This window comes from Hippocampus zosterae, chromosome 8 (genome assembly GCF_025434085.1).
Source record: "Hippocampus zosterae strain Florida chromosome 8, ASM2543408v3, whole genome shotgun sequence".
In the NCBI taxonomy this organism is placed as follows: domain Eukaryota; kingdom Metazoa; phylum Chordata; class Actinopteri; order Syngnathiformes; family Syngnathidae; genus Hippocampus; species Hippocampus zosterae.
Window position 1 is genome coordinate 23,740,975 of NC_067458.1, and position 14,747 is coordinate 23,755,721.

Below are 14,747 nucleotides of genomic sequence, written 5' to 3' on the forward strand. Positions count from 1 at the left end.
GACTGCACCCGGCTGCTGGGCAGTGGAAACTTAGATCAGCGCCAACCTGGATAAATATGATCAAGACATATTCCATCCAAAAGAATTGTCTGTCTCTCTCTCTGTCTGTCTGTCTCCCCCCCCCCCCCCTCTCTCTCTCTCCAACTTCATTTGTTCCATAACAATGCTTCGAACCAGCAGCATCAATCATGGGGGACACCTTCAAATATGTTGAGCGCCCTCGTTAGTGCTGCCACGCTGATTGACCAGTCAATGGCCCGTACAGTGCACACACACACACACACACACACACACACACACACACACACACACACACACACACCCGCACGCACGCATATATATGCCTGAGGAAACTGCACAAATACATGAAACGCAACTCATTGACTGAACTGCAATCGAATCATGTTTCCAAATATGTCGCTCAGCTCACTTGGATTTTAATATCTATTCATCACGGCGGATGCTGATAGCCTCTGTGAGGGGGGGGGGGGACATCAGTGTTTTTCAAATTTATTTTGTATAGATACTGTACTTAATGAAACCTTGACCCTAGCCTGCAAAGTGTGTCATGGAGAGGATGAGGAGGGGGTGGATTGGTGATGGGGATGGGGATGGGGGGGGGGGGGTCATCCAACACTTTTCAACTGTTATTTATTGACTAACCCATTAAACGGCAGGTTTTCCCGAGTGCAGGCTAACCTTTGACTTTTGGAACGCTGCCTCCATAAAGGGCCTTTAACCTCTCTCACTCTCTCTCTTACACACACACACACACACACACACGCACGCACGTGCGCACACACGTGCAAAATACTGTCACCACTCCCTGTGCAATAATCAGCACTCATCTCATATGTTTTAATGAGTGATGTTGATGGGCTTAGGTTTGCCTCGCTGGCACAGTCCCAATGGGGGTCAAACGTACGGCCCCCATGAAAGCATCAAAGTCAGTTGATAGGACCCATCCACACCCCCCACAAATTCCCCACAATTAGGTGAGAGGTCATGATGTTGAGAGCCTGGGTGACACTGATGATGCTTAAAAAAAAAAAAGTTTTGTAATTATGGAGAACCAAAGCGGATCCTCCAAGGGTTTGACAAGAGTCTGCTGCCATCTATTGGTTGAAAGGTCACAACACACTTCCGGTGCGTAGATAGAGTCGACAGCGTTCACGTGTATTTCATATCTCGCGAGTATTTTATTTGATTTCATTGCGTATAACAGTTAATGTACTTATGAATACACTCTCTTGCTTGTTATAGTCAGGCTAATGAATGATTTTTCTTTCCAGAAAAAAGTTGCTTTTATTTAAACAAAACAGCAGCAAAACTAGGGCTTCTTTTTTCCCCATTCCATAGAACTAACATTACAACACAACACAAATAACGGGAACATTAAGTAAAGTCGATTCAATATTTGGCCTGTATCACGTGGCGCCTTCAGTACTTCAAAAAATCCATCTTCCCAAATTTTAAGGATATAATAAAAGAAATAATAATTAATGATGTACCACATTTCAAAGACTCTGTAGCTCTCTTTTGTTTTTGTTTTTTTGGCCTCTTCAGTAGCGTAGCACCACCTGAGGAAACATGAACACATGCTCTATAAACAGCAATCACACCACTACGACATTTACATTTTTTTTCCTCCAATTTTGGTCTTGGGGTCCAACATGGTGAGCTCAGAAAAAAACTAGCTCAGAGAGCATCTTAATGTGACGATGCGATGAGGAAAAATGTGACGATGAGCAATAAATTAAAATAAGATAAAATACAAAATATAAAACATAGTAAATGAACATTACAAATGAATGATGACGAAAAGATCAAATCACCCAAATAAAAGTACCGGTACTAAATAAAATGGTTAAGGGTAAATAATATTAAAAACGATGTCATTAAAATAAATAGATGATTAATTAAATAAATGACGAATACTAAATAATAAATATGAACAAACATCACATCTAAATAAAACATCATAAATGAAGCAATTTAAAATTGCATTAGTTGATGATTTTTTATTTTAGCTTCTTAAATACCATCTTTTTTCTTTTTGTGCCTTCTGAAGGCTGCTAAAAGTAATGAAATTGCTACAAATTATTGTTAGAAATTTAAATACTATGTTTTTGGTTCACCCCCCCCCCCCCCCACCGCCCCCCAATGTACTCAGGATGAGTGTAATAAATAAACCTGCGGACCTACACGTTACATAATTTTAACTCATGCAGTTCCAAGCATAACCAATAGATGGTAGCAGACCCTCACTGGTAGTTTACCGGCGGCTCGTGTCTGCAAAGGGTGAGGGACTTGGAAAGATTTTGACAACATGTGTTTGTCATTCGTATTTACTCAACCGTAAAGTCGTTTAAATGCTCACTGAGCTGATGTCGAATGCTGACATCACCACACACGATGGCTTTTGAAATCGATTTTGGCAGGAACTTTGGGCCCCACTCCAAATTGTGTCACTGCTCCATTTTTCAGAGAGCAAAAAGTCGACATTTTGCGCCAGTGTCATGGAGGTGGTGAGCGTATGCGTCGCCTTACCTCGCTGAGCCACTGGGCAAAGGCGGAGGTGCGAGTGAAGATGGTGGGCTTCTTGGCCTCGTTGCACACTTGCGACGACACGAAGCTGGTGACCCCCTGCACGTACCAGCGCCCGTCTTCGCCCTGACAATTGAGAGGGCCGCCTGAGTCGCCCTAAAAAAATAAAATAAAACGGCATTTATGCAAGTCCCCAGTTGCTGTGGGAAAGAAAAATAAATCAAACAAGTCAAGATCCAAATGTCAAGCAAGTCACATTTTTCATGAGCTGAATTGAAACGTTTTCTCTGTGTGTTGATTTAGTCTTGATCTGTGACTGGATGGTCCGAGTCAAAGTCAAGTCAAGTCTTCCCGAGGTTTTTAGCCAACCAAGTCCAAAACCTAGAGTTGGCGGCTCGAGTTGTCCCCCACCTCATTCGTCGGGTTCTCCCAATTGCTGTGCTGCACGACGGGAAGCAAGGCCTGTTGCAGCTTGGCCGGCATCGGACCGTGGCCTGCAACAATGGTACTACTTATAGCCACATTCAAGCACAAATGGATGATTCAGCAAAAAAACTAAAAAAACTAACAAATGACTGATATTTTTGCGTCTCCCCTCTGTCTAGTAAATAAAATTCCAACTGGAGACAAAAGCTCCAGAAGTTTATGTATTCCTGGTTCCAGCACTAAAATGGCAGCATCCTGTGCATGGCCTTGACAGACTTTTTGGTGGTCCTTGTCAAGGTAGACATGTCTACCAAAGTTCATGTTGTTAAGTCAAACTGGCTGTAAGCAATTCGAAAAACATTCCAGGGTACTGAAGCATACAAAGTGCAGGATTCAAACCCATAACCTTTTGACTGCGAGACAAGTGCGCTTTCCACATTCTACACTGGTCTAACAACTCGGTTACGTATGAAAGGTGTTGCTTTTACCTGCCAGGGCCAGCTGTGAGGGCGGGCATCCTCTCCGTTTACCACCCGATTGGTGTTTGGCTGGACTGCTGGTGTACCACATCCAAGTACTGACAAAATGAAAACAGTAGGGGCGTTTCAAAACTTTGGTCAACAACCGGCAGGGAGTAGACTAGAAAAAGTACAGTACGTGCGTATTGTGTAGAGTTGGGTACATTTTATAGTTGCTAATAAGTAGGCCTAACGTAAGCATGAACAATAAGGGGACAAAGGTTGACCCCTGGGGAACTCCGCTGGTCATAGCCACTTAGTCTTCCATCCAATTCCACCAAAGTATGTGCTGCTGTCCCGGAGTCAGTGACAAGTCGAACTCACCCAAAGCTACAAATACAAACAACGTGTCATGTGAAGCCACAAGATCAGGTCAGGCACACCTGCGCAAAAGAACGAGAGAAGAAGAAATGTAGCGTCAGCAGAGCTGCTTTTAAAATAAATAAAAGTGCGTTTACTTCATTCTATTTTTAAATGAAGATGATTTTTGTGAACTGATCCCAAAGTATCCAAGCGCACCAACATATACATCAATAAAAGATAAAAAGGAATCATAAATAATTCCCACATCAGACAAGGGGGGAAACATTTCCGCGCTTCTCATGCTCATCGGGTTTCGCGTTTTTCTCATCCTCCCACCCACCGCCATCTTGAAAGTGCAGGTCAAAGGTGGACGCCGCGATTCTGTGACAAGTGGGAAAAGGCCATCTGCTGCTCGAGCGAGCCGGTCGGCCTCTTCTTGCATTTCCGAGGTGAGCTCGTAAAACGTTCTTTTGCGCTCTGCGTGACGGCGGCGTTGTGAGCGAGAGCCGGCGGAGGTCAGTAACCCTCAATATCGTCATTTCCTCTTGCCGCGTGGGATTCAATATCCATACACACGCGTCAACTATTGATATTAAATGTTCCAGGGTTCGATTTTGCGCTGGATGACACTAAACCATTCTACTTGGTACGAAATCTCTTTGGTTTTTGTTTTGCATTTTGAATGCATAATAGCAGAGAATTTAGGTGTCATTTCATATTTGACAACTTAAGAAGGGCTACAAAATGTCCGCGTTAATCAGCGGAACAATTAAAAATACATATTTGGCTTTTATTTATCCACATCCCGACAGTATGTTATTACATAAGGTATATTTTGTTTCATACTTTAAATTTGTTTTCAATTATTTTTCATGTGTTCATCAACCACAGCAATTTATGTGACTAACTGTGAGCGCCAACGTGTGCCCTGCGATTGGCTGGCAACCAGTTGAGGGTGTCCCCCAGGCGACTGACCGAAGACCACTGGGATATGCTCCTACACACCCTGGACCGCACTGGGGCGAAACTGCTTTGAAAGTGGATGAATATAAAAAAAGAGAGAGAGAGAGAGACAGCGTGAGAGTTCGCCTGCTATGACCACCAAACTTGAAACGTTGGGGTTTTTTTTTTTTGGTGCTCTCTAACGACTTTCCCTCCTTCAATAACATTTGGAAGATCCAAGGAGAGGCCCGCATGCGCAAATCTGGAGGCAATTGTTCACGCCTGGCCGAGATGTGCGTTTTTTGTCTTCTTTCTTTCCTTTCTTAATACGGCTCTCCGGGGGAAGACGATGAGCGCGGATACATTTCCTGGTTTTATGAGGCAAATCAAAGTGGCGCTGCTGCCTCCACCGACGACCCCCGCGTCTGCTGGAGGCGCGTTCAAGAAGTTTGTATAACACTTCCATGGTTCAGTGCTCAATGATCCAAAGTTGCGTAAACAAAACAAAACAAAAAAAGTGCGGTCCTTTTGCGTCGCCCATCTGGTTTGGATATCGCCTTCCGATTGGGGCTCATTTGAGGTAATTCTCTGGTAGAAGTTCCATTTGAAGGATTTCCTCCCAAATGGCAGCTTTAAACCAAAATGGCCGCCTCCTGTTCTATTTCGGGCTTGGGTTCTTGAGAATGTTTTTTTTTTCAAAGGGATTACAAAATATGAAATAACTGTTTGAAAACCAAAATGGCCGCCCCCTGTTCCATTTCGGGCTTGGGTTCTTGAGAATGTTTTTTTTCAAAGGGATTACAAAATATGAAATAACTGTTTGAAAACCAAAATGGCCGCCTCCTGTTCCATTTCGGGCTTGGGTTCTTGAGAATGTTTTTTTTTTCAAAAGGATTACAAAATATGAAATAACTGTTTGAAAACCAAAATGGCCGCCTCCTGTTCCATTTCGGGCTTGGGTTCTTGAGAATGTTTTTTTTTTCAAAGGGATTACAAAATAAGAAATAACTGTTTGAAAATCAAAATGGCCGCCTCCTGTTCCATTTCGGGTTTAGGTTCTTGAGAATGTTTTTTTTTTTCAAAGGGATTACAAAATATGAAATAACTGTTTGAAAATCAAAATGGCCGCCTCCTGTTCCATTTCGGGCTTGGGTTCTTGAGAATGTTTTTTTTTTTCAAAGGGATTAAAAAATATGAAATAACTGTTTGAAAATCAAAATGGCCGCCTCCTGTTCCATTTCGGGCTTGGGTTCTTGAGAATGTTTTTTTTTTCAAAGGGATTACAAAATATGAAATAACTGTTTGAAAATCAAAATGGCCGCCTCCTGTTCCATTTCGGGCTTGGGTTCTTGAGAATGTTTTTTTTTTTCAAAGGGATTACAAAATATGAAATAACTGTTTGAAAATCAAAATGGCCGCCTCCTGTTCCATTTCGGGCTTGGGTTCTTGAGAATGTTTTTTTTTTCAAAGGGATTACAAAATATGAAATAACTGTTTGAAAACCAAAATGGCCGCCTCCTGTTCCATTTCGGGCTTGGGTTCTTGAGAATGTTTTTTTTTTCAAAAGGATTACAAAATATGAAATAACTGTTTGAAAACCAAAATGGCCGCCTCCTGTTCCATTTCGGGCTTGGGTTCTTGAGAATGTTTTTTTTTTCAAAGGGATTACAAAATAAGAAATAACTGTTTGAAAATCAAAATGGCCGCCTCCTGTTCCATTTCGGGTTTAGGTTCTTGAGAATGTTTTTTTTTTTTCAAAGGGATTACAAAATATGAAATAACTGTTTGAAAATCAAAATGGCCGCCTCCTGTTCCATTTCGGGCTTGGGTTCTTGAGAATGTTTTTTTTTTTCAAAGGGATTAAAAAATATGAAATAACTGTTTGAAAATCAAAATGGCCGCCTCCTGTTCCATTTCGGGCTTGGGTTCTTGAGAATGTTTTTTTTTTCAAAGGGATTACAAAATATGAAATAACTGTTTGAAAATCAAAATGGCCGCCTCCTGTTCCATTTCGGGCTTGGGTTCTTGAGAATGTTTTTTTTTTTCAAAGGGATTACAAAATATGAAATAACTGTTTGAAAATCAAAATGGCCGCCTCCTGTTCCATTTCGGGCTTGGGTTCTTGAGAATGTTTTTTTTTTCAAAGGGATTACAAAATATGAAATAACTGTTTGAAAACCAAAATGGCCGCCTCGTGTTCCATTTCGGGCTTGGGTTCTTGAGAATGTTTTTTTTTTTCAAAGGGATTACAAAATATGAAATAACTGTTTGAAAACCAAAATGGCCGCCTCCTGTTCCATTTCGGGCTTGGGTTCTTGAGAATGTTTTTTTTTTCAAAGGGATTACAAAATATGAAATAACTGTTTGAAAATCAAAATGGCCGCCTCCTGTTCCATTTCGGGCTTGGGTTCTTGAGAATGTTTTTTTTTTTCAAAGGGATTACAAAATATGAAATAACTGTTTGAAAACCAAAATGGCCGCCTCCTGTTCCATTTCGGGCTTGGGTTCTTGAGAATGTTTTTTTTTAAGGGATTACAAAATATGAAATAACTGTTTGAAAACCAAAATGGCCGCCTCCTGTTCCATTTCGGGCTTGGGTTCTTGAGAATGTTTTTTTTTTCCAAAGGGATTACAAAATATGAAATAACCGTTTGAAAACCAAAATGGCCGCCTCCTGTTCCATTTCGGGCTTGGGTTCTTGAGAATGTTTTTCTTTTTCAAAGGGTTTACAAAATATGAAATAACTGTTTGAAAACCAAAATGGCCGCCTTCCTGTTGAATGTTGGCCATGGGCCACTGAGATTTTTTTTTTTGTCCGGCCAGTTAAGAGAGACGTGCACCGTATTTCATGCCGTATTTTGTTTTGTTTTTTGGCGTGGGAGGGAGGGGTCGTGGGGGGGCAACTTTTGATGGAGTCAGAAATGACTGATTCACTTTCAAAAATAAATCACATTTTGGGCCCAAAACGGACCGTTCCAATTCAACCCATCTTTGCGAGTTGTTTTACACAAAACGACCACAAAACGTGGGTCGTTGGGTTGTTTGGTTGTATCGAATCTACCCAAGTAGTAAAACAGTCCTTTTTTTTAAAAAACCAAACTGGGTTCTTTCCCCACCTTTGATACATCAAATTACATATTGATTGATGAACTTGCTGATTTTTTTATCGGGTTTTACATTGCGATTTTGAATTTGGACAAACAAAAAAAAAAAAAAGAGGGAGCGATTACATAATGAAGATGTTTGAATGTTGGCTCCAAGCAGACAGCTTGTACATCAATGCGCCGTTTAAAAAGCTATCCGATTTCAAGACATTAACATTTTATGGCTTTCATACATTTCAAACAGCTGGTGGGAAAATGTGTAAAATTAAACGAAGCCTTCATAAGCTCACCGCAATACCCCCTTTTTTTTAATGCATTTTATTCGCTATTAAAAAAAAAAAAAGTTAATACATAAAAAGATTCCCATGGAGACATTGTGCTGGTGGACGGTGTTAAATCATGACTTCCAAAGAGGAATCGTGAAGCGGGATAAAAAGATGGATGACGTGCCAGCGGCCTCTGCGGAGTTTGGGCCCGACGTTCTCTGCCAATTAGACCTTAGCAACATAAATCACACGCTAGTGCTGTGTGTCATCAATTCGACCAAACGCAGACTCCGCTGCCACAAAAACACGCGATACGGTCAACCCTTCCTCGCTATGTCGCCGTTCGCATTTAGCGTCCCTCCCATTTTGAGCCGATCCTTTTTGGGTTTTTTTTTTTTTTGTGACTGTATTCAGTCAAGCGCCTCTCACATTTCCCACCTTTGATTGTTAGCTGTTGTTGGATGTGTGTGCTCTAGGAGTATTAATATGTTATTACTATGTTATTAATATGTTATTAATATATAAGTATTAATGCTGCAGTAGTTTCAAGGTTTGTAATTAACGGAACACCCATGGTCATTTCCGTGAACCAGCTCGACGGCGTTTAGCATTATGGGCCCCTATTTTTGCAGACAGGCACACAGCAGGTGCACTTGGAATTGAACGGGAAGTCGGCCATTTTGGTTTTGTTTGCTTTGTTTTGTTGAGCGACTGCATTTTCAAATGGGTTTTTATGCTTATTGCTACCAACGCGGGATTGTTGTTATGTTGGTTTTTCCAAGCTTGGCTTGTGCTGCAAAAGAAAAAAAAAATTCTCACAAAGCAGCAGTCTTCATCGTGTCCGATTTCAAATTGTTTCCACGCAAGAATGCGGAGCAATTTCTGTTGGGTTAAACATTAAGATGTCAGATGTTGGAGCGCGTGCTGCTATTGGGTTTTGCTCATTTCAGGGGAGGTGGGGATGAGGGGGGGGCGCCCCAAAAGCAATATTTCAGCTTGTTACATTTCGGTTCAAGTCGAGTTACTTCAATCCTCCAGAGTCTTGTTCTGGACCAGGAATAATGGCGGGCTTCTTTTCAGGAGGCGGATAAAACGTGGAATATAAAAATTAAAAAAAAAAAAAAAAGGAGGCCTTTGATGTCTCTGGGGATTCCGACAAGGCGTCCAAGCTGGTAATTGTCGCTGATAGATGAAGGAAACCCGATTCCAAAATAAGCGTGGCCCCCCGCTGGGGCCAAGCAGGGCTATGCTGCCCCTGCCAACCTCATCTTTTATTACAGCCTCTCTCTGTTGAACGATCAAACCTCAACACCTCGGCCACCTGCTGGACACTTCAAGCTCTACGAGTACACCACTACACCCCCCCCCCCCACATCCGCCCTGCATCTGCCCCTAATAGAAACCTCATTGGGGGAATTAAAAACAGTTTAGGCTTGCGTCATAAGTATGTAAACAATGAAGATGTTAATTTATAGCTCTTTTCAACATGACATCACACCGGGTTTCGGGTGGCTTTTATTTTTGAGGAAGGCAGAACCGCTGAGAAAAAAATGGGGGTTGGGAGGGAGGGATGTTTTTGGCTTTCTTCTCTACTGCCATGGAAGAAAATAATCAATGGAGGAATTAATTGGAAATGAGACCCAAAGTTGGCCATCATTTACATTTCAAAATGCAGACATACAGTGGAAAATCAAAGCAATGTATCATAGGAAACAATGTAAATCCAATAAATTGGTTCTGGGCACCTAAAAATGTTAAAACTGAATCAAACAAAAATCAAAGCAATGTTTCCCATAGCAAACCATGTAAATCCAATCAATTGGTTCAAGACACACAAAAATATGAACAAAAACCTCGTTTTATAGACAAAACCCATTGTTCACCATACGAAAACAACACGAAATTAACATAAATGACACATGAAGTGGAAAAATCACTTTTACCTTTGATTGAATAAAAAATAGAGCTGTCAAACGATTAAAATATTTAATCTAATTAAAAATGCAACTGCCATAATTAACTCAAACGGACTAAAAAATTAATCGTGATCACTCACACATTTTTTTCACATTCGTTTCTGAATTTTTTATTACATTTAATTTTTTATTAAAAATATCAACATTTACTGTACACGCAAGCATGTCATGGGCCCTATGACCATAATACAGTCTCTTAGCCCACTTTTGTGAATTATTTTTTCATATTATAATAATTGGGCATCGCTTCCATTTTTTGAGTTGTAATTAATATTTAAGATGATCCCCCCCCCCCCCCCCCCCCCACCCAACACCAATTTGAGTCCCTCTTGGAGTATCTGCCTCGATGGCCTATTGGATGAGCCGGGCCTGACTCTGTTGCTCGGATGAAATTATGTCGAGCTGATGATAGCAAGCCGGCTAGCCATTATGTTGACTGGAAGATATCCCAACCAAAGATTTTACACATATTTGTGGAAAAAAGTTTTCCACCAACCCGATGATGGAGATTCCGTTTCCATTCCCACCCCTTTAGAAGTGGTTGCTACGCCACCAGGCAGTCGTCTGATCTGCTCTTCACAACTATTGATCAAATTTAGCCTCCTCAGCCACAAGTTCCGCTGGATTAATTTCCTTTTTTTTTCTGAAGGAAATCCAATAGCAAACAGCAAAAACAACAAAAATCCGTATTTTGTCGACGCAACAGGTTTTTGGCATTGTTTTCAAGTGAGGTCGCCGCTATGCCTGTTTGACACTTAATGTCTACAAACATTCCGAACAAAGGTCACTTGCGACTGAAATGAATGAAGATTTGCGCTTTCGGTACATTCCGCATCCAATTTCTCGGCGTATTTAAGATTTTGCGTCTGGAGACATCTGGCTAGTGTGAGATCAAATTGGAGCGAACAGATCTACAATTTGGCGGCGTGCGACATCAAAAGCAAATGGACATAATTTGACCTAAATGGCGTCTTTGTGACGGCTAATAGCCTCCAAAATGGCCTGTCGGCTCCCATTAAGACGGCTCGCCGCCTAACGCGAACCGAGCGGAGCCGGGCTGAAACCATCCCGCCTTTCGGAAGGGCGAGCGAAAACGCCAAAGAGATGAGCTACCTCGTTTAGTCGGTCCCCACGTCAGCTAAAGTTTCGTAGCAGTGATTGACGGGTAAAGAAGACCCCCGCCCTCCGCCTTCTGTCCGCTTCTCGACTCCTTGGATTGAATGCATGCTACATACTGCCCCCCCCCCCACCCCCCAACCGCCCCACCCTCCTTCCATGTGTTGTCATTGAGCATTATTGCAGAGATGAAATGGAGAGACCGCATGTCAACAAAGCAAACGTCGAAGCTCCATTTCCACTCCCAACATATCGCTTCTGGTTTTGTTCCACTTAAATCAGTTCCAGAGCGGGATTAGGGGGGGGGGGGGTGAGCGGTTCGCATCGCTACATGCCAACGAGAATGTTCACTCACAATTTGAACAGCACGTTCTCTCAGCGCTTCCGTTCATTCGACACTCCAATGGCTTCGATTCACTCGGATGCTAAGTTTACTAGTTTACCCAGTTGAAGTTTTTTCTAAAACGGTAAATGTAAAAAAAAAAAGGGAGAATCAACACGTTGTCTGACGTGAGCGTGCTTTGTTTGCCTTTAGTAATTTTACGACTGATTTCAGTTGTTTATATTCCTAACTGCGCACATTTTTGATGCGCTGTGTTGATGCTTTATGATCCTCTCTCCATTTTAGCTCATTCGCCGCCATCTTGAGGCCTCTCCTGAGCCAACTACTTTTTCAGGCGGTACTTTGTTAGCATTTTTCCGAACATTAAAGATAATAAATGTCCAAAAAAAAAGGAAAAACAAAAAAAGTGAAAATGAAGTATGCTGTGTAAATTGTGAGTGTGTGCAGACAGAGGCCTCATTGTGTGGCTGCTTGACCTTGGGCAGCAGGCCCGCCAGGCTCCAGCTTCCGCGTCGCAGACTTTGCCAACATTTTTTTGGAGCACGTTAGCATAAAATGATGAATAAACAGGTGTGTTTACCTGTCAAGGAGGGGGTCCGCAGTGGTCGGACAGGGGGGGGGGCGTACTTGTGAGAGCACCCACTGTGGCGGCGTCGTGATTTGTACGTGTTTGCCTTCAGCATTCGGTTTCAGGTCAAGCCGTCACTTTCATGAACACGATTGGGGGGGTGGGGGGGGGGGTGATGGCAAGCTAGGATGGAAATAGAAAGCAGAAATAGAAAATGAGATTTCAAAGTGATGTGGATTCCAGAAAGTTAGTGTGAGATCGAGTGTGAATCTGAGAGCTCCGCTGTCTTTGATTTCATTTTAAAAAAAAAAAAACAGAAATATGCAGAAAAAAAAATATATATATATATGTATAATATATAATAATAGAAAAATATGTAGAATAATATCATATTACAAGGGGAAAAAAACATCTCACATTTAAGAGCGCATATAAAAGAAAAGTGTCAAATCATCAAGTGTCATAGTGGGGAAGAAAAAAAAATAACATTTGAGAAGATGAGATGTTTTGTATTTCTAAAGCAAAAAGTTGAATATCTTAAATTTTCCGGAATTAAGTCAAATATTTTCAAACCCCAAAAAAGATATTTTTGGAGAAAATTTGCAAGATTTTTTTTTTAAATTGGATTTTTTTTCCACGTGGGCCGTTATGCAAGAAAAAAAGGGAACTTGTTATAGAAAAAAAGGAAGTTCTATGATGTGTTTGAGGAAAAATTTACATTTTAAAGGGAAAACACTAAATCTTAGGCAAATTGAATTATTATTGACAAAAAAAGTTGCATATTTTCAATTTTCACACTTTTGTAGGGTGACAACAAAATCAACAAAAAATTGTCACAGAATTTTGAGTTTGTTTGTTTTTTTTCCCTTGAAAAGCACAATTGACATCCTGGAGGAAAAAAAAAAAACGGAGAAAATATTTCAAAAGAAATGTCCAGAATAATACGTTTTTAAGAATGCGGTGGCATAATACGGAGAAGAAAATTCGCGCTTGTGCAAGTAGTTTTTTGAGTGCAACAGTGATTTATGGCCCCCCCGGGGCCGCTCGACCCTACGAAAGGCCCGACCGGTGCGGCCGGCCAATTTGCAGGTGGTGTCAAGCGCCAGTGCGACTTGAGCTCGAGCTGCTCAATGGCCCCATTATGAACCCGACGCTTCTAGATGGGGGGGGGGGGGGGCAAAAACAAACAACAGGAAACGGCACGCGTAGAAGGCTTCAATCGCCCCTCCATAATAATTTCTACGGCGTAAATATATGACTCCCCCCCCCCCTCCTCCAAAATATCATCTTTAGCAAGACAGTGTGCCGAAAGGGTCGGGGGGGTGTCATCATCACGCACCCGAGAATTTTCCGCAAAGGCGTAAAACGTAATTGATGTCTTTCCCCGCTGATGTCATCATCGACCGTCGCCAAACTATTGCGGTGGGGGGGGGGCCGATGACGACACACGTTTTTTCAATTAAATCCGCCGTGTAACAAAGCCGTTTGCGAACACGCACCCCTTCAACACGGTTTGGGCTCCACATGTCCTCTTTATGTGTATGTGTGTGTGTGTGTGTGTGTGTGTGTGTGTGTGTGATTGCTTCCAGGAGGCGGTAACGGGAGACGGAGGACGTCACGCTAATAAAGACGGACGGACAAAACGAGAGAGCTCGGCGACGTCGTCGGCGTGGACCGAGAGCGACGGGCGCCCGTTTGCATTAGCCGGCCTGTCAGCCAATTAGCATCCGAGGCTAAAAGTCACATGTCAACAATGAGGAGGATGGTGGGTGGGGGTGGGGGTTATGGGGGGGGGCGCCGTTAGCCCTTCATGGAAGCCATTAAAGAGGGGGGGAGGCGGGGCAGCTCTGACCCTGACACACACGGAAGGTCAAGGTTCACGCAGGACCGTGTGTGTGTGTGTGTGTGTGTTTTGGGGCAATTGGGACAGTGCCCCACTGCCTCCAACAGATGGCACTAGTGGCTCACTGTTGCAACCAAAGGTTTGTAGTATTCCGAATTGATTTTTTTTTTCCCGACTGGAACACTCATAGAAATGTTCTGAAACACTCTCATACGCACATTGCCGCAACACTCTCATTGCGATGCTCACACACAACAGAAACGCTCTCAAACGCGCTGCTGAAACGCCCATCGACCGAAATGATCTTCACCCGCTTCCGAAATGTTCACGCGCGTGCTTACTGAAGCGTACTCGCATGACAAGTGAAATGCTCTCTCACACAAAAGACGCGATACTGAAACACTCATCGGCACAAATCGTCTTCTCACACACTACTGAAACAATCTCACAGTAACTACTGGAATGCGCTCACGTGCACTCAATGAAACACTCATCTAGTCACATATACACGACTGAAATTCACTCATCCGCAGGACTGCAACGTTTTCATACTCGCTACTGAACCGTTCTCTCAGGAACTACTGAAATCCTCTCACGTAAAACTATTGAACCACTCTTCTACTGAAATGCTCTTTCACACATTCATCTTATTTACTTGTGGAGCGCGCTTAAAACAACATTGAGGCTTTCGGGACGACAAGCTTGGGTGGCTTTTCGTTGGCCAGGTCACGTGACGTTTCAACGCGCGCGCGCGAACGTCGAGGCACACAAAAGGCTGCTGACTGCTTGCCGTGC

The 14,747-nt window shown here is 42.5% G+C and overlaps 1 protein-coding gene across 1 annotated transcript; it reads right to left on the reverse strand.

The window, feature by feature from the left end:
- Positions 1 to 626: 626 nt before the first annotated feature.
- On the reverse strand, positions 627 to 4,140 carry LOC127606179 (chymotrypsin-like elastase family member 3B). The gene is made up of 5 exons (XM_052074263.1): positions 4,131 to 4,140; positions 3,440 to 3,550; positions 2,959 to 3,041; positions 2,551 to 2,703; positions 627 to 1,580 (listed from the first exon to the last, which is right to left on the reverse strand). The coding sequence occupies exons 1-5, from the start codon at positions 4,138 to 4,140 to the stop codon at positions 1,563 to 1,565; spliced, it is 375 nt and encodes a 124-aa protein (XP_051930223.1). The 3' UTR covers positions 627 to 1,562.
- Between the last annotated feature and the right edge of the window lie 10,607 nt (positions 4,141 to 14,747).